At 46.4% G+C, this 18,051-nt stretch overlaps 1 protein-coding gene across 1 annotated transcript in view; it reads left to right on the forward strand.

Annotated features, from left to right (window-relative positions):
- Nucleotides 1-18,051, forward strand: part of LOC139404534 (protein O-mannosyl-transferase TMTC2-like) — a 51,588-nt gene that overhangs the window by 22,101 nt on the left and 11,436 nt on the right. Inside the window, exons 2-8 of the mRNA XM_071147236.1 lie at nucleotides 1,791-2,685; nucleotides 2,997-3,111; nucleotides 4,062-4,147; nucleotides 5,402-5,586; nucleotides 6,326-6,404; nucleotides 9,728-9,849; nucleotides 17,194-17,275. Of these exons, the coding sequence (XP_071003337.1) occupies nucleotides 1,791-2,685; nucleotides 2,997-3,111; nucleotides 4,062-4,147; nucleotides 5,402-5,586; nucleotides 6,326-6,404; nucleotides 9,728-9,849; nucleotides 17,194-17,275 (1,564 nt within the window). The remainder of the gene's footprint in view (nucleotides 1-1,790; nucleotides 2,686-2,996; nucleotides 3,112-4,061; nucleotides 4,148-5,401; nucleotides 5,587-6,325; nucleotides 6,405-9,727; nucleotides 9,850-17,193; nucleotides 17,276-18,051) is intronic.

An 18,051-nucleotide genomic window follows, 5' to 3' on the forward strand; every position in this document is an offset into this window, starting at 1 on the left:
CTAACATGCCAAAAAAGGTCTTAATTCCTATGCCAGATATGTATTCATAAAGCCATTAGGAACTGTAAAAATAGCAAACAATCTCTCTTAAAGTCAATTTTCCTCTGAGAAGTTCATGAGGGGATGGGTTAGTAACATTTGGCAGTAGTAATGAAGTTTTGAAGTTACTAGTCCTGGTCTAACTACAGTAAGGTCCCTGATGGAGCTGAAAGCTGAACGTGGTGACAGGCCAGTGGAAGGTGTTTAATAAGGAACCTGATGCTGATCATGCTACGGCATCAATCCTCTTATAGCTGTAAACAGAATCTACATACCGACACAGTGAGCTCTGAGCTGATTAAACATCACTCTCCACTCTACTGAAATGGGCCAACAATCTGAATCAGGCCCTCCGCGCTCTACTTCTCCCAGCATGCACTAGGGCAGCATCTGACAAGGCACCCTATTCCCTAGGGTGCCATTTCGGAAGCCACCCAAGGCCTGAGTTGTGCAGTCAAATTGCACTCAAGGGACTTAGCTAGTCTAAACACATAGCCTATTTGGGCATACAAGACACCATGCTACAATACATGGACGGATCTGTTCTAGATCTAATTTAGAGGCATTACTTTGCAGGAAGATGGATGAACGGAATAAGAATGAGAGAAACACAGTGCACCCGTGATGTCATCGTATGCAGTTGGTAGTAGGGTCCAGTGTCGTGGTCTATTGGTCACGTATAGTAGGTGTTCTGTTTATTTGACATGTCTTTATAGGGGCAAAGGAAACTGTTAAAAACTCCACTGGCACCAGTGCTCCAAAATGTTAGAGGTCAATTGATCTAAAGGAGTGCGCGGGGAATGGTGAGGTAGTGGTTTTCTTAGCTTGTTCATTTTTATTTAACCTTGATTTAACCAGGAAAAGCCTGGTTAAATTAAAAGGAATGAATTGAAATGTATATTTGAATGTGCATAGGCCTAACTGTAATTAATGTAGGTATGAGTTTAACACACATTGACATTGCATTTCACAGCTACTTTATTGGGCAGTAATAGCATATGTTCACCTGGAGTTGACCTAGCCTACCAGTATTTCTCATCCCACCCGTCAAATGAGAAGAATCCTTGTCCTTTAGGGCATTATTCTATTAAATCAAACTGAAACATATGAATAGAGGTGACACCGACATGGAGGGTCATTTGATAAAGATTCCCACAATTATGTTTTCTGATGAATGTGAAGTGTTAATATCCCCCATTTAGTCTCAGTGCTATCAATGCTTAATTTCTCAAAAAATGCTTTCTGTGTTTGTGTAGCAACAGAGCCATATTATTTCTGGCCGTCGTAGATACTTTTTTTCAGAGGACTTGCCAATAATACCCAGAGCGCTTGGCTGTGTCAATTGCACATGAAAACGGCTTGTGTCCTGGGCAGCTTTTGCAAAAACATTCCTTCCATTTCATTCCTCATTTCTAAACAGTTCTATTCTAGAAATTCCTCACGATGTGAAATCATAGAGGTCATCGACCTTTCACATGGTCGAGATTTAAATCAAAATTCTACATTTTGCACTGATGTATATGAATACACACCAAATAAACCAACACCAAATTCTTCTGTGTTAAATAAAATATCTACTACTTTGTCTAATAGACTTTACTTAGTATTAGCCCAATAAACTATTTCTAGTTACCAATGCATTCCCAGAATTTTTTCAGAATGCTAAAGTTTTCTAAAAGTTCCCTGAACATTTCACACAAGTCCCATGGTAGTTCCCATAGCATTCCTATAATGTTTTCTCTCTCCTACAGAAGAGGAACACCACTGTACTGCTGAGTCTGAGTGTGTTGATCTCCTGGGGCGTGCTTCTCCTGGCTGCTCGTCTCTACTGGATGGGTAACAAGCCCCCCAACTTCTCCAACTCAGACAACCCGGCGGCCGACTCGCCGCACCTTCTCACGCGAACTCTGACCTTCCTCTACCTGCCCGCCGCCAACGCCTGGCTCCTCCTATGCCCTGTCCAGCTCAGCTTCGATTGGTCCATGGACGCTCTACCGCTAATCAATACCTTTGCTGATTGGAGGAACCTTCACACCGTGGCCTTCTATGCTGGATTTACTCTCCTGGCCTGGTATGGCCTCCGTAGCAGTAGCAGCCCCGACTCCAAGGCCAAGGAGACCAATGGGAAAGCTCACTTGGCGAACGGGAAGGCCCTCACCAATGGGCACAGCTACCATCCTCCAGACTGCAACCATAAAATAAACTCAGAGCAGGGCTCTCCAAAGACCAATGGGAAAACCACCCTCAATGGGAATGGGTTCACCAAAACCTACCAATGTTCCCCTCGGACTACCCACCCCTCCCTCCCCTCCCTTGCCACCCTCCCCGCCACAGAGAACGTGGTGGTCTTCTCCCTGGGCCTACTCTCGCTGCCCTTCCTCCCGGCCACAAACCTCTTCTTCTATGTGGGCTTCGTGGTGGCCGAGCGGCTGTTGTACATACCCAGCATGGGCTTCTGTCTGCTGGTGGCGGTGGGGATCCGGGCCCTGTACGTCAGGCTGAGAACCAGGGGCCCCAGGGTCGTGCTGCTGGGTCTGTGCGCAGGCCTGGTGATGCTGTACGGCATCAAGACAGTGCTGAGGAACAGGGACTGGAGCAACGAGGAGATGCTCTACAAGTCAGGGATCAGTGTTAACCCTGCTAAAGGTAGTGTGGAGGAGACTGTTGACTAACCAACACATTCTGGAATATGGGCCTTTGGTTTGGTACATTAGTCCCACTGTGATAAAGTTAGGCCTGAGAATTACATCACTCTCATGTAGATTAGACATTTTTTTCAGTTCTATATTATTCTAGGTCCAGGACTAGGCTTAATCTATGGCTGACAAATAGGCCCATAAAGAATAAAGTATATGTCATAAATGATTTGTAATCTTTCCTCATAAATGCAAAACTCAAGATCTTTCCATTACACAATACCTGTATGCACTTGACAGACACCTGTCTCTCTTTGTTAGCATGGGGCAACTTGGGAAATGTTCTGAAGAACCAGGGCAAGATGGCCGAGGCGGAGAGGGCGTACCGGAATGCCCTGTATTACCGAGGAAACATGGCTGACATGTTGTATAATCTGTGAGTGTGAGATGTGTCATCTCTGCATCTCTCCACTACCTCAACAAGGATGAAGGGCCATGAAAGCTACCATCCATCAATACTGCTTAGACAGACAGGGAGAATAACAGGGGATAGAGGGAGAGGGGGAGAGGCTAGGGGCAGAGGCTAGGGGCAGAGAGAGAGAGAGAGAGAGAGGGGGGGGGGGAGAGGCTAGGGGCAGAGAGAGAGAGAGAGAGAGAGAGAGAGAGAGAGGGGGAGAGGCTAGGGGCAGAGAGAGAGAGAGAGGGGGGGAGAGGCTAGGGGCAGAGAGAGAGAGAGAGAGAGAGAGAGAGAGGGGGAGAGGCTAGGGGCAGAGAGAGAGAGAGAGAGAGAGAGAGAGAGAGGGGGGGGAGGCTAGGGGCAGAGAGAGAGAGAGAGAGAGAGAGAGAGAAGAGAGAGAGAGAGAGAGAGAGAGAGAGAGAGAGAGAGAGGGGGGGGGGGGGGAGGAAATGGGTTGTTTTATCCCCAGATGGGATCCTGTTCCCCTTGACAGTGATTTCATTCATCATGATTTGCGGGGCTCTGGGAAAACATGAAGGCAGTTCTAATACCCACATTAACCCTCTGGGTGTCAAAGGTGCCAAGCCTCATAACCGGCCCACATTTCCCGCTCACCTGACAGTGTTTTTCTTCCCCTCTCTCTACTCCCTGTCCCCCTGTCAAGAAACAGGAAGAGTCACCTTTGTCAACAAACACATTTCTGTGTTTACGTGACATGACACACCTTTAAAGAAGGTGTCGTTCTGAGATTACGGATGGTTAACAAATTAACCGAATAAACTGAGTGTCACTAAACACCGTCTAATGTTAGGCTGCAATTAGATTTAAAACCCAAACAGTCAGAGTTGCCAGATGGTTTCCCTGATTGCCCTGTAGACCTCTCTTTCCTCTGCTTCATTCAACCATAATTCTGCTCTTCTTTCCACCAGGGGTTTGCTGCTTCAAGAGAACCACAGGCCCTCAGAGGCACTGCATTACTATAAGCTGGCCATTGGGAGCAGGCCAACTCTGGCGTGTAAGTATTGCTAAGAGACCATTTCCTAAAATGCCGTATTGCGGGGCTGAAGTGATTGTGATCGGGGCCCGGCCGGTGGAGATGAAAGGAGCTGATCTGGGACCTGCCTAATGGGTTGTCTCTGGCTTTGTTTAATTCAATTACATGAATGGAATGTTACATTCAGGTTTTCATCACGGCCCAGTGTTAATGCTGAATTAGTTGTCATGCATGCGTCTGTCTGGCCCATTTCAGAGGTCTATCGGACCGTTTCAGCCCACAGTCTAATGGAAGTCAATCTCACTCTTGACTGCTCACGTATGTAATGTGTAGACATATTTCACTGTATCAGACTCTAGCAGAGGACGGGAAAAGCAGGGGATTTGGGTTGCATGAGTTACTCAGTTTTTCCCATCAACCTCTCTTTCAACCTCTCTGGACCCTACCCACACACTCACACACACTACACTGACACTCAAATACACACACACACACACACACACACACACACACACACACACACACACACACACACACACACACACACACACACACACACACACACACACACACACACACACACACACACAAACTGTCACGGATCCCTCCGGAACTGTCATTATGCACACCTGGTCCCTATTCCCATTGATTAGTAATTGTATATGTGTGCCCTTTGTTCACCATTGTCTGGTCGATTACTGTTCCATTATTGTCCGTTGGTCGTGTGAATACCTGTGCTGTGTTGTTTTGGCTTTGGTATTGCACAGATGATTACGGGTCTCGTCCCACGTGGTATCATTGTGCGATTGTGTATTTATTCGAGGTACTCCTCGCTCTTTTGTTTGGGTTTCTACCCTGTGTTTTGTATATGTGTTTGTTTGATCTTCGTTCCTGTGCCTTTACACGGCACGCTATCATTTGGGAAATAAAACCCCATATTACGCATTCCTGCACCTGTCTCCCGACCCTTTATACCAACGTGACTGTAAGTAAGCATTTCACTGTAAAGTCTACACCTGTTGTATTCAACGCATGTGACAAATAAAATGTGATTCGTTTTCTTGTCCCTAAACATTTCCCTGCTTCTATCTATCCCCTCTGTTTCTCCATTTCTACCCCCCTCTCTTCCTGCTCTAATCCTCCATCTCTGCCCCCTCTCTTCCCCCATTTCTAATCCTCTACCTTCTCTCTCCCTCATTCCTCTTCCTCTATCCCCCCCCCCCCCCGTCTTCTCCCTCTGTTCCTCCTCCTCTGCGCCCTCTCGTCACCCCACAGCGGCCTACTTGAACACGGGCATCATCCTGATGAACCAGGGCGGTATGGAGGAGGCCAAGAGAACTTTTGTAACCTGCGCTGAGATCCCAGATGAGAACCTGAAGGACCCCCATGCCCACAAGAGCTCCGTCACCAGCTGCCTGTACAACTTGGGAAAGCTGCTCCACGAGCAGGGCCTGCAGGAGGTATGATACTACAGTACTCTACACTACAGTGGAGACAGGGCAGTGGCTGAGATGTAGAAATGCAATGAATAGAATCTATAACAGTACACTTCAATACAGTACATTAGAACCAGAGACATGGCAGAGATGTAGAAATAAAATGAATAGCATGTATAGAGGTGCACTACACTACAGTACAGTGGAGCCATGGCAGAAACATAGAAATATAATGTATGGAGGTGCACTACAGTACAGTACAGTGGAGCCATGGGAGAAACATAGAAATCCAATTTATAGAATGTATAGAGGTGCACTACACCACAGTACAGTGGAGCCATGGCAGAAACATAGAAATATAATGTATGGAGGTGCACTACAGTACAGTACAGTGGAGCCATGGGAGAAACATAGAAATCCAATTTATAGAATGTATAGAGGTGCACTACACCACAGTACAGTGGAGCCATGGCAGAAACATAAAAATACAATGAATAAGATGTATACAGCAAATGTAGTTTGATAGCATACTGTGATAGTGTACTTAAGCTCTTGAGAAAACTAGCTGTCTGAAAACTTGCTTAAGCTTCCGGCCTTGGCTTTATATGAGCTCAGCCACTGCTTCATCTATGACAAAATGACAGAGCCGACTAAAGACTCATCTTCCTGAAGCCCTTTCCATTAGACAGTGAGGAAGAGGCTTTGTGGATGGTGACACACTGATGAAACACTGTGACTAACTGCCCTCCCCCCTCCATGACAGGATGCTCTGTCTGTCTATAAAGAAGCGGTGCAGAAAATGCCGAAGCAGTTTGCACCTCAGAGTCTCTACAACATGATGGGTGAGTAATAGCAGGAAAACATTTATTTTTTCACTATTATTTTGGGGTGATTCTTCCCCCCATCTCTACTCACCAAGTTCAATAAACACGGCACTTTACAAAACAAACACAGTTCATTCATTCCCATACATCAGCGTTACTCGACTCTTACCCTACGAGGTCCAGAGCCTGCTGATTTTCTGTCTTTCCTGAAAATGAATTGCACACACCTGGTGTCCCATGTTTAAATCCGTCCCTGATTAGAAGGGAAGAATGAAAAAATGCAGTGGAACTGGCTCTGAGGTCCCGGGTTTAGTTTGAGGGTCATATATCATCATGTACTGTCATGTTATCATCCTAGAATCTGGTGAAAGGGAACGAAGGAGGAAAGGTGAGCATTTTCAACCATGGGCTCAACCATGGGCTGAAAATGAAAGTTTCCAGTGAAAGTGTTTCCTAGGATCAAAGCCAGGACCAACCCATGTCCGGGAGACTGTTTCTGTTTCCTACCCCAGCTCACCATATCACTCTACCCTAGATCACTCTCCACTCTACCATCACTCTACCCTAGATCACTCTCCACTCTACCGTCACTCTACCCTGGATCACTCTCCACTCTACCATCACTCTACCCTGGATCACTCTCCACTCTACCATCACTCTACCCTGGATCACTCTCCACTCTACCATCACTCTACCCTAGATCACTCTCCACTCTACCATCACTCTACCCTAGATCACTCTCCACTCTACCATCACTCTACCCTGGATCACTCTCCACTCTACCATCACTCTACCCTAGATCACTCTCCACTCTACCATCACTCTACCCTGGATCACTCTCCACTCTACCATCACTCTACCCTAGATCATTCTCCACTCTACCATCACTCTACCCTAGATCACTCTCCACTCTACCATCACTCTACCCTAGATCACTCTCCACTCTACCCTTGATCGCTCTCCACTCTACCATCATTCTACCCTAGATCGCTCTCCACTCCACCATCACTCTACCCTAGATCGCTCTCCACTCTACCCTACATCACTCTCCACTCTACCATCACTCTACCCTTGATCACTCTCCACTCTACCATAACTCTACCCTAGATCACTCTCCACTCTACCCTAGATCGCTCTCCACTCTACCATCACTCTACCCTAGATCACTCTCCACAGAACCATCACTCTACCCTAGATCACTCTCCTCTCTAGCCTAGATCACTCTCCACACTACCATCACTTTACCCTAGATCACTCTCAACTCAAACCCTAGATCGCTCTCCACTCTACCCTAGATCCCTGTCTAGCACAGTGTTCTGCAGGGCTGACAGTCAGGAATTGAAATGTAGTGGACAGGTATCTCTGGTATTCTGTTCATGGGGAAGCAAACTAATTTGTCCGCTGAGGTAGATTTAGTTTGACAGTCTATCTGGAGCCATGTCAGGCATTTGACTTAGCCAATTACTGAAGGTGAAAAGCTGGGTAGTGGCAACAACTTCGCTGCGTGACGGGGAAGACTTGGCACAGGGAGACGACTTTAATCATCCAAATGTCCTTCTTAATTCCCACCTATCACATATGATAATTCTCCTCATCTTTGATTTGTGTAATTGAGGAATATGTGTTTAGAATGACTCGTTCTGGTGGTAGTAGAACAACCTGCTGATGGTCTTCAGTTTCCCCCCCAAAGAAGAGATTTCCCCATATTATCTCCATGAAACGAAGCTATTTGATGTGCTTTAAGCAGATTGGTTTCATTCCATTCCAACACCACAGCTCCAAAATAGGCAGGCAATCCTAATGTAGATGTGTATCAGGATTCAAAGGGAATTCAAACTAAGCTGGCTATAATAAGTCATGTCCCATGTTGTGTTATTCTATCACTAATTACATTATTAGAAGCCCTTCCTGATTGCATGGTTGAGATTGCTGTGCCGTGTCGGCAACATTCTTGGGATGACGCGTGGTGGGGGCCTGAGAAGAGGAAGAGTGTTTGTTCAGGTGAGAGGGGGGTTGTCATCAGGGCCCCGGGGATCGGCCCCGCTGCGCTGGGATCAGATCTGGGATTCTCACGGCTTTGAGAACAGAGACATTCTCCGAGAGAAACTGGTCACGTTCCAACTGAAATTGGTGTCAGGGGTTTAATTAATTTAACGGAGGAATATTTCTTTTTTATTGGTGGAATGACGAGTGTTTTTAGGAATGGAGGGCTGGAAATGGGTCGGTCTCCATCTGCCTTGTTATCAGCCGTGCACCTGTTGGAGATCTATTATAGAACTCTATTCATCAGACACTGGGAAGCACTGGAGCATGTCATCATTCATGTCAGAGGTCACAGGCAGGGAGAGAGCAGTGGAGAGGTGGCGTCCATGCAACCAGCAGTTTTTACATTGTGCTGTGTAAATACTCTCTTGGTTGCATGGAAGGTAGTGGTGACTCTGCTCTTACCCGACTCACTGTCCCTCCACTCTCCCTCCCTCCTCTGAGAAAAGGGGACAGTCTTCCAGCTGATGGGGAAACTTTTGTCTCGCTGCGTTATTTTTTGCCCTATGCACCAATTAATGTTGTTACTCCTATGACCAGAGAAAGTGAAATATACCTCGATATTTAAAAAAAAAACACAAGCAGCTAATAACAACGCAAGGTCATAGAAACAAATTGCTATACTCATTAAATGCAGCTGCAGTGCTGGTTTTAGCGTGAGTGGAAGTAGGGAGAACATATTTTATGGCTTATGAAAGTGTTGAACAAAGTGTTGGTAGTGCTGAGTAACAACAAACATGAACTTACTCATAAAAACAGCCGCTCTTTGCTCTCTATCTAGTCATGGTTTTGAAATGTCACAGTATCAACTCTGAGGTATTTGATTGGGCAACGGTAGGCCTATAGGTGCACTTGATTTGCTCTCTAGGCTTGCCAGGTAGACGGAGTTCTACATTCACACACATGAAATGGTTCAAAATGGGAACACTTTACCTTCCCGGGGCTAGGACTGCTGAATCAAGTGCACCAACAGCGCAAAAACAAAGAATAGGAATACAAGGCTTTATCGTTGGGTTTTGTAGAGAAATGTTTGGTGATCGACTAGGAATGCCTTGGATCGCAATGGACCAGTTGGTGACCAATGCACTAGATAGATCGAAAGAAAAGTCCCAGAACCCATCATACCACATCTTTGATACGAGTCTTCCTCTTATTATAAAGTGTCAGAGAAGCCATTGAGGTCATGGGTCTCTCTACGACCCCTTTCCTCTGACCTCTGAATGTTGACCCCCCCCCCCCCACTCATACAGTAGGAGAGGCAGTATCGCCCATGACCTGTGACCTTTGACCCCTAACAGGAGAGGCCTACATGAGGCTGAATAGGCTGGAGGAGGCGGGCCACTGGTACAGGGAGTCGCTCAGGGCCAAACCCGACCACATCCCCGCACACCTGACCTACGGGAAACTCCTGTCCATCATTGTAAGTCCCTCCTCTACCAACCTCTTTAAGGCCAGACAATTCCTCACATTTTTTACAACAGAACACGACAAAAGATAACACAGAAACTAGAGATGCACTGATGTGAATATTCTGGGATATCTGATATTTCTTTGCAATATCAACCAATACAGACATTTCTGTTTCATTTGATGTCTTTTTTTGCCATTCTAGTACAGATACAAACAAAATGTCTATGTTCATAAGGTTAATAAGAAAATGTGTAAAATAGCTTAAATATGGGAAAGGAGTAATCTATCTTCATAACAAAGTGGAATGTTCAGGACAACTCAAGGAAGAGCATCAGGTAATATTGCGTATGATCTGATGTGTAGAAAATAAGATTTGCATTCCTTACAGATATGCATTGAAATATATGTGACTGGTTACAGGGTCTGAGGCATTTGACGCTAGTTCCTACTTACGTCAGAATACTTTCAAAGTAGAATTCAGAAATGTTACGCTGCCATGGAAACCATATGAATACAATCCAAATGAGAGGAACCAAATGCTTTGTGTGACCCCCATAGCATTGAAAATGTTCGGTTCAACAACACCTTGACCCTCTTCTATCTCTGCCTCTATGAGAATGATCCTTGTATAATATAATGTTGAGATAATGGAGAGAAAATGATGGTTGGACAGCATTAAGATTCCCATGGGGCAGTGCGTACCTCGAGGACATACTTTTCAGAAAACGTTATTTTATTGAAGAATCGGACTTCGACCCCGGGAGAGATGGACATGTCAGACCTGTAGGTGTAGATATCATAATCTGGGTCTGTGTCGTTGTCCACCTGTTTAGTGAACAAAACAGCCCACTGCCAAGTGTCATAATAAAATGTATGTTCAATTTTGTTTGATGAGTAGAATCCAACCCAGGTGTAATAGAGTTTGTTCTTCCAATCAGTGAAGGTCTTCTTGATGAACAGGCGAGTGCAGGCGTGGCCATCTTTAGTGTAGAGCTGCAGACTGACATCAGAGTCAAATGGAGGTATGTTAACAGGAATCCTCCGGTCAGAGTCATCATGATGACAGAGTGCAAGTTGATGAGGAGCCTGACCTGCAGGCCGGGGTTTAGGTATACATTGGCGTCGAAGCTTCCGTAGCTGCACATGCCAAGGGGGGTAACAGAGGTCATTTTATTGTCCACGTAGAGGGCTACCATCATCCCCACACCCAGCAGACTCCATGGGACGTTTGCACATCTAATTCTGGCGTGCCCGTTGTTCTAGTTTTCAGTTGATCTCACCTCCAGCTTGATGTCAAGGCACTCCATGTGGTTAGCAACCTGAGTATGTTGAGTATTTGAAAATGTACCCCCACACAGCTGGTTAGTGAATTCCCTTATGGAGTATGTCTCTGAGAAGGATCTGGAGTGTGTATTGTAGCCGGCAGCATACAGAAACACAGACACACTGTCCCCCCAGTTGTTAGATCGGCTCTGGGTTCCTCTCAGGACGATGACACTTAAGAGGAAGGTGTTATCGGGGTCGTACTGCTCGCTGCGGGGTTCGTCTGGTGGGTAGTGCTGTGTTATGTAGACTGCCTCCACCACATTCCTCTGCATTTTGAGGATGATTCTGTCCCTATTGTTCTCTATGGACCAGGGCATGAGGTAATAGCTTTGAGTGACGTAAGGAGGTAGGTGCCAAGCCCTCGTGGAGACTGTCTGTGTGTTGAGATTCCCTACCGTGTAGGAAGCCTGTTCCTTCAGGGAATGAAGCACCTGTTTAGCGTTATCGTAGCACTGGAAGCCCCAGTCTCCCCTCGATGGCACAAAGAGTGGTGTGATTAGGCTGTTGCTGTTGGTGTTGTTTTTTCCAATGAGGACATTGTTAGCAAAATGGTGGAGTAGCATCAGGCCATGGCGTGGGAAGCTGTGGCCAAATTCAAAGTTCCTGCAGTTACTTATGGAGTTGAGAGTTGGCAGATCTGCAGAGACCAAAGCCAGGGGAAGCAACAGGTGGAAAGAGCAAATAGGCTTTTTCTCTCCATGGTGAACGTGTTAGAATGAGAATGACTGTCGAATGTCTGTCTCAATCTACAGAGATGAGTGGGAAGTCCTGTAGGTCCAGTTTATATTGGGAGTGTGCTATCCCTTTCAAGGGGCAATCTGCAGCTCAAACAATAACACATCAGTCAACCCACCACTGTTTTGGTAAAGGGAGTGAGTGGCTGTAACCTATTTCAAAGCCATAGACAGAGCTGTTGATGCAAGGACTGGCCATCCATGATATCAAAATGATAGTTTTACCCATGTGTTGAGGCTATACAGTGTTTGTTAACAATCACACTGTTTATAAACATTGGAGTAAAACAAGCTTATATTTTGGGTTCTGATGGGGTATGACAGTTGAACTAAACATGAGGCATTTATACAGTAAGTTATATTCTTTCATTTAAAATCCCAAAACAGATTTAGTAAACGCAGATTGCCTCTTTAAGAAAGGCCTCTTCAGTGTTAACCACTAATTACAGTAGCCACAACACAACGGATACAAGACCAATGCTGTCTGATGGAAGTGACTATCCAACTCTTACCTGTTCCTTGTGAACTACCTCAGAATAGCCCTTAACTTCTTCTCTCAGTTCTAAACAAAATGCGGCTCGCTTATACCACACAGGCACACACGCTCTCACCAAGCCAAAACTAGTCAAAACTGTGCTTTGCCGCACAGGCTACTCAGGTGAATGCCGCACAGTGTTTCCTCCGACACATTGGTGCGGCTGGTTTCCGGGTTGGATGGCGCTGTGTTAAGAAGCAGTGCGGCTTGGTTGGGTTGTGTATCGGAGGACGCATGGCTTTCAACCTTCGTCTCTCCCGAGCCCGTACGGGAGTTGTAGCGATGAGACAAGATAGTAGCTACTAAACAATTGGATACTACGAAATTGGGGAGAAAAAGGGTTTAAAAAGAAATATATATATATATATATATACATAATATAGCCTATATGCACTGAGTATACCAAACATTAGGAACATTTTCCTAATATTTATCTGCACCCCCTATTGCCCTCAGAACAGCCTAAATTCATTGGGACATGGACTCTACAAGATGTCGAAAGCATTCCACAGGGATGCATTCCACAAAGAAGGCTTAGAAATCCTTCTTTAACCTGTCTCCTCCTCTTCATCTACACTGATTGAAGTGGATTTAACAGGTGACATCAATAAGGGATCATAGCTTTAACCTGTCTCCTCCTCTTCATCTACACTGATTGAAGTGGATTTAACAAGTGACATCAATAAGGGATCATAGCTTTAACCTGTCTCCTCCTCTTCATCTACACTGATTGAAGTGGATTTAACAAGTGACATCAATAAGGGAGCATAGCTTTCACCTGTCTCCTCCTCTTCATCTACACTGATTGAAGTGGATTTAACAAGTGACATCAATAAGGGATCATAGCTTTAACCTGTCTCCTCCTCTTCATCTACACTGATTGAAGTGGATTTAACAAGTGACATCAATAAGGGATCATATCTTCAACCTGTCTCCTCCTCTTCATCTACACTGATTGAAGTGGATTTAACAAGTGACATCGATAAGGGAGCATAGCTTTCACCTGGATTCACCTGGTCAGTCTGTCATGGAAAGAGCAGGTGGTCATAATGTAGGTATTGTTAACCACTAGACTACAACACTTTTTAACACTTTTAACAGAAAGAGAAACGTCCTGCAGCTGTACTGGAAATGGCCTCTAACATCATTGCCAATACCATCAATGTAACTACAATCTGTCTCTATTCCAATCCATTCACTTCACTCTTTGTCCTCCAGTGTCCTTCCTGACTGTCCACACAATCTCAAATAGGCTTTGGTTCACACAAAGCGTGATGAAGCAAAGCAAACTTTCATGTTGGTAATAATCACAGGGGTTACGTATAATTAGACCTAGGCCCGGGGGCTGATGAATAGTGAGTGAGTTTGGGCCCGGCCAGTTCATTCCATTGATTTCCCTGTCTGGGCCAGAGGAGCTGTGATCATTGTAGAAAGCCTGGAAGTTGATAGATCGAGACTGAGCTGCATGTTGAGCAGACAGTGGCCCAGATCTAAAGCCATTTTGGACTTGTTGAACCTTGATGGGTAAATGAATGCTTTTGTCTTTGGTGGCCTAAAGGAAAAACTCACCTAGGATAATGGTATGCAAACGCAATATGGGTTTTTTATGTTAGGCTAATTGCAGTTTTTTGAGATATTTGAGGTAAAATAGCAGAGAGATCAACTTCTGCCACTATAAACTTTGTTGATATGACAACCAAGGAGACAATGGATTGAGGAATAATTATTGTCTTATGGTACAAGCTTGGAATAAAACAGACCTGTCAAAATATCAGGCTCTCCGCTGGGTGTGTGATTGTCTCAAGGTCACAGCCATAGAGAATGTCTTTATGGGGAGTTGTGTGTGTGTGTGTGTGTGTGTGTGTGTGTGTGTGTGTGTGTGTGAGACATTATTAAATGTGTGTGGTGTTATGAAGCTCACCAGCTAGGCCTGCTGGGTCCAGTATTTCCTTCCCAGACTTCTCCCCTACAGGTTTGGCTGTTTGTTCTGAGGTGCACTCTGCCCCCTAACCCCCTTCCATCCACCTCTCTCATTCACTCCCACAGTGTTTTGGGGAGAGAAAAACGTGCGTGACAACATGTGTTCACAGCTGACTTGGGTTAGTTAGGAGGACTTTATGGAGAGGAACCCTGTTAGAACCCACTGAACCAGTCCTGCTGAGCCCTTGTGAGGAGTTTGACCTTCTGTTCTTCCCCTTCCACAGCCTGAGGTAACTGAGGTACTAGGAATCTACAGGAGGTTTTGCTCTTCAGCGTACCACATCACCTATCCCATCTCTCCTTCTATCCTCCTCACTGATATCGGAGGGGTTACAGCTGCACCCCTAGGGGTCCGGTCTGGGCTGAGGAAGGGTCTCGCTCCCAAACTCACTAATTTCCCCTTTTCCTAATCTGATTTGAGTTCCATACCCCCAAACCCCCACCCCCAGTCTCCCTGGGTTCAGACCCGAGTCACCCCAGCACAGCTGGACATCTGCTGGGTCCCCCAGGTCCCTACATCCGGGGCCCTGAGCCACGAGTGGCCCCTCATAACAGAGCCCTTCAACAACAGGAGATTAGGACACGACCAGACCCGGAACAATGGTCTGCCGGACAGGACTTAATGCAATTACCCCGCTTCCTTATTAAATCACTCGATCAGGGAGAGATTTTGGGCCGTCTTGCCACGGCGGACCTACGTATTGATAATGCAGCTGGCTCATAAGGAGTCAACCGACTCGGGGAAAGGGTCAAAGTGTCAAACTCAAGTCCCGCCTCACCCTGACGTGTACTACAGTACGTGACTTCACTGTTTCATTCGTAAAGAGTCATGTACTTTAATGGGGTTAGTGAGGTTGTATAGATGTGTGGTTTGTTCTTTGTTCAGTTTGGCTTTGAACTCTTCGTTCACAGTAACCAGGTTAGAGTCTAGACTGAGTCTGCGTCAGAAATGCCACCATAATCCTGATATAGTGCACTACTTTTGACCAGGGCCTTTCTTTAGGACACAGCCAGACATGACCAGAAGAGCCCTATTCCACCCGGTAACCCCCAGTTCCTGTCTCAGATCATCTCCCTTGGACATACATCACAGGAGAGTGTTGTCGTCAGGCGGATAATTACACAGTGCAGAGTCCTGACGTGTCTTACCAAGAGCTAGGCACCGCTCTCTGTCGGAAGGCCTCTCTCCCGTTGCTGGCGCTGATGTTATTTACGAGCTATGTGGCTGGCTACACTCGGAGCCGGCGCTAACGCTAACCGCTAAAGCCCTCTGTGGCTGGCTACACTCGGAGTTGGCGCTAACACTACCCGTTAAAGCCCTCTGAAGCCGGCTACTCCCTCCCAATACAGGCTCGAATATGCTAGATAGGAGTGTCAGAGGAATAAAAAAACAACCTTATCAAGAACTTAGGATAAGACCCAGATCCAGACAGTCACAGATGTTTATTGACCCAAACAGGGGGCAGGCAAAAGACAGGTCAAAGGCAGGCAGAGGTCTGTAATCCAGGGCAGAGTCAATAAGGTACAGAACAGCAGGCAGGCTTGGGGTCAGGACAGGCAGAGGTTCGTAAATGGGTCAGAGTCAGGCAGGTACAGAACGTCAGCCAGGCTCGGGGTCAGGGCAGGCAGAATGGTCAGAACCGGGGAAACTAGGAAACAGAAATAGAAAGAGCAATGAGATGGGAAAACACGCTGGTGAGACCTGACAAGACAAGATGAACTGGCAACAGACAAACAGAGAACACAGGTATAAATACACAAGGGATAATGGGAAGAGATGGGTGGAGACAAGCACAAAGACAGGTGATACAGATGTGTGTGACAAACCTAGCATTCATGTACATTTAACGTTGCGCACCTCTCGCAATCCTACTAATGCGACACGGCCCAGTCCATTGAAGGACCACAGTATTGTGTTCAACAGTCCACCTTCTGACTGCGGCTGGGAAAGCAGCCAGGGAAAATATGGCATAAAGTCATCTGGACAATTAGTTGTCTTCATCTTTCATTTAGAGCGAACACGGGCATGAGAAATAGTTAATGAACCTAACCTAATATGCCCAGTCCACTTATTCTATGTAGAATGGCAAATCCATAGCCAATATGGAAGCAATCAGTGCTGAAGCGTGAACAACGGGGGGGGGGGGGGGGGGGGGGTACACACAGAGGCAGCGGTATCGCTTGCAGTTTGTTGCGAGGCTATAGTGCGATACACACTCTCTGACTGAGAAAAAGTGATAGTGTGACACACACACACACACACTCTGCTGCTGGGGGAAAATGGGGTTTGAAGCGTTCTCTATGGAGTACAGTTTCCTGGTTTACAGTTGAGGCCCTGCTACCACGTGTCAACTCATGCATGAAAGCGTAGGAAAATAATCCGTAGCAGATGCAGAGTAAACGCAGAGGATTGTTGTTGTCCTACAGGATATGCTGATTGTTTGAAACAACCTGGCACATCAGGGGCATATGGAACGGTTGTTCAAATTTACTGCTGATTTCCCCGTCCACATCTCGACTGTGAAATATTTGCTAAATCTCATTTACGAGGAGAGTGGGTGGTTTCTGGTTTCTCCTGCATGTTCAATCTTCTACCATATGGCAACTCACGTCTGTTTTGGGTTTTGAGTAAATCTAATTGCAGCCGCACAATTACGCCCGTGCCAGAAACAGGAACCACTGCGAGAGCTCGAACATCAGCTAAATCGCAATTAATGACTGAGGACGACTTGTAACTGATCTACAGTAGCTAATCAAACGTTCCTGTTTTGTCTCCTAGGGGCAGAAGACTGAGGCAGAGGGTTACTATCGAAGAGCCATTCAGCTGGACCCTTCCAAAGGAAACTGCTACATGCATTATGGTATGTACCAGAACTCATATGAAGTACCGCGCACATTGCTTCATTTGAGCCAGATCCTGCCGGAACAGGATCCGGCACCTCTCCGTTTTGGACTGATTTGTTCTGGAACCTATTTGCCTATCCGGTACCTTTCATGGCATGAAACATTTACTTTTTGTAATGTACTAATTTGAGTTGCTTCTTCGTCAATTCTACTGCCTCCCCCCCTCCCAATTCTACTGCCTCCCCCCCTCCCAATTCTACTGCCTCCCCCCCTCCCAATTCTACTGCCTCCCCCCCTCCCAATTCTACTGCCTCCCCCCCTCCCAATTCTACTGCCTCCCCCCCTCCCAATTCTACTGCCTCCCCCCCTCCCAATTCTACTGCCTCCCCCCCTCCCAATTCTACTGCCTCCCCCCTCCCAATTCTACTGCCTCCCCCCCTCCCAATTCTACTGCCTCCCCCCCTCCCAATTCTACTGCCTCCCCCCCTCCCAATTCTACTGCCTCCCCCCCTCCCAATTCTACTGCCTCCCCCCCTCCCAATTCTACTGCCCCCCCCCCTCCCAATTCTACTGCCTTCCCCCCTCCCAATTCTACTGCCTGATATTCTAATAGTTGATTCGGGTTGCGCCGGCCTGAATTTACAGTATGGATTGTGCATCATTGTATCCTATGCTTGAGACCAACTCGTGGCTGTGTGAGATGTGTGCCTGTATCTCTCACAGAACTAGAATGAGATTCACTTTCTATGATCTCTCTCCCTCCCTCTGCTCCGATAGACATGAGCCTGCAACT

This window comes from Oncorhynchus clarkii, unplaced genomic scaffold (assembly GCF_045791955.1).
Source record: "Oncorhynchus clarkii lewisi isolate Uvic-CL-2024 unplaced genomic scaffold, UVic_Ocla_1.0 unplaced_contig_2426_pilon_pilon, whole genome shotgun sequence".
Classification (NCBI taxonomy): Eukaryota; Metazoa; Chordata; class Actinopteri; order Salmoniformes; family Salmonidae; genus Oncorhynchus; species Oncorhynchus clarkii.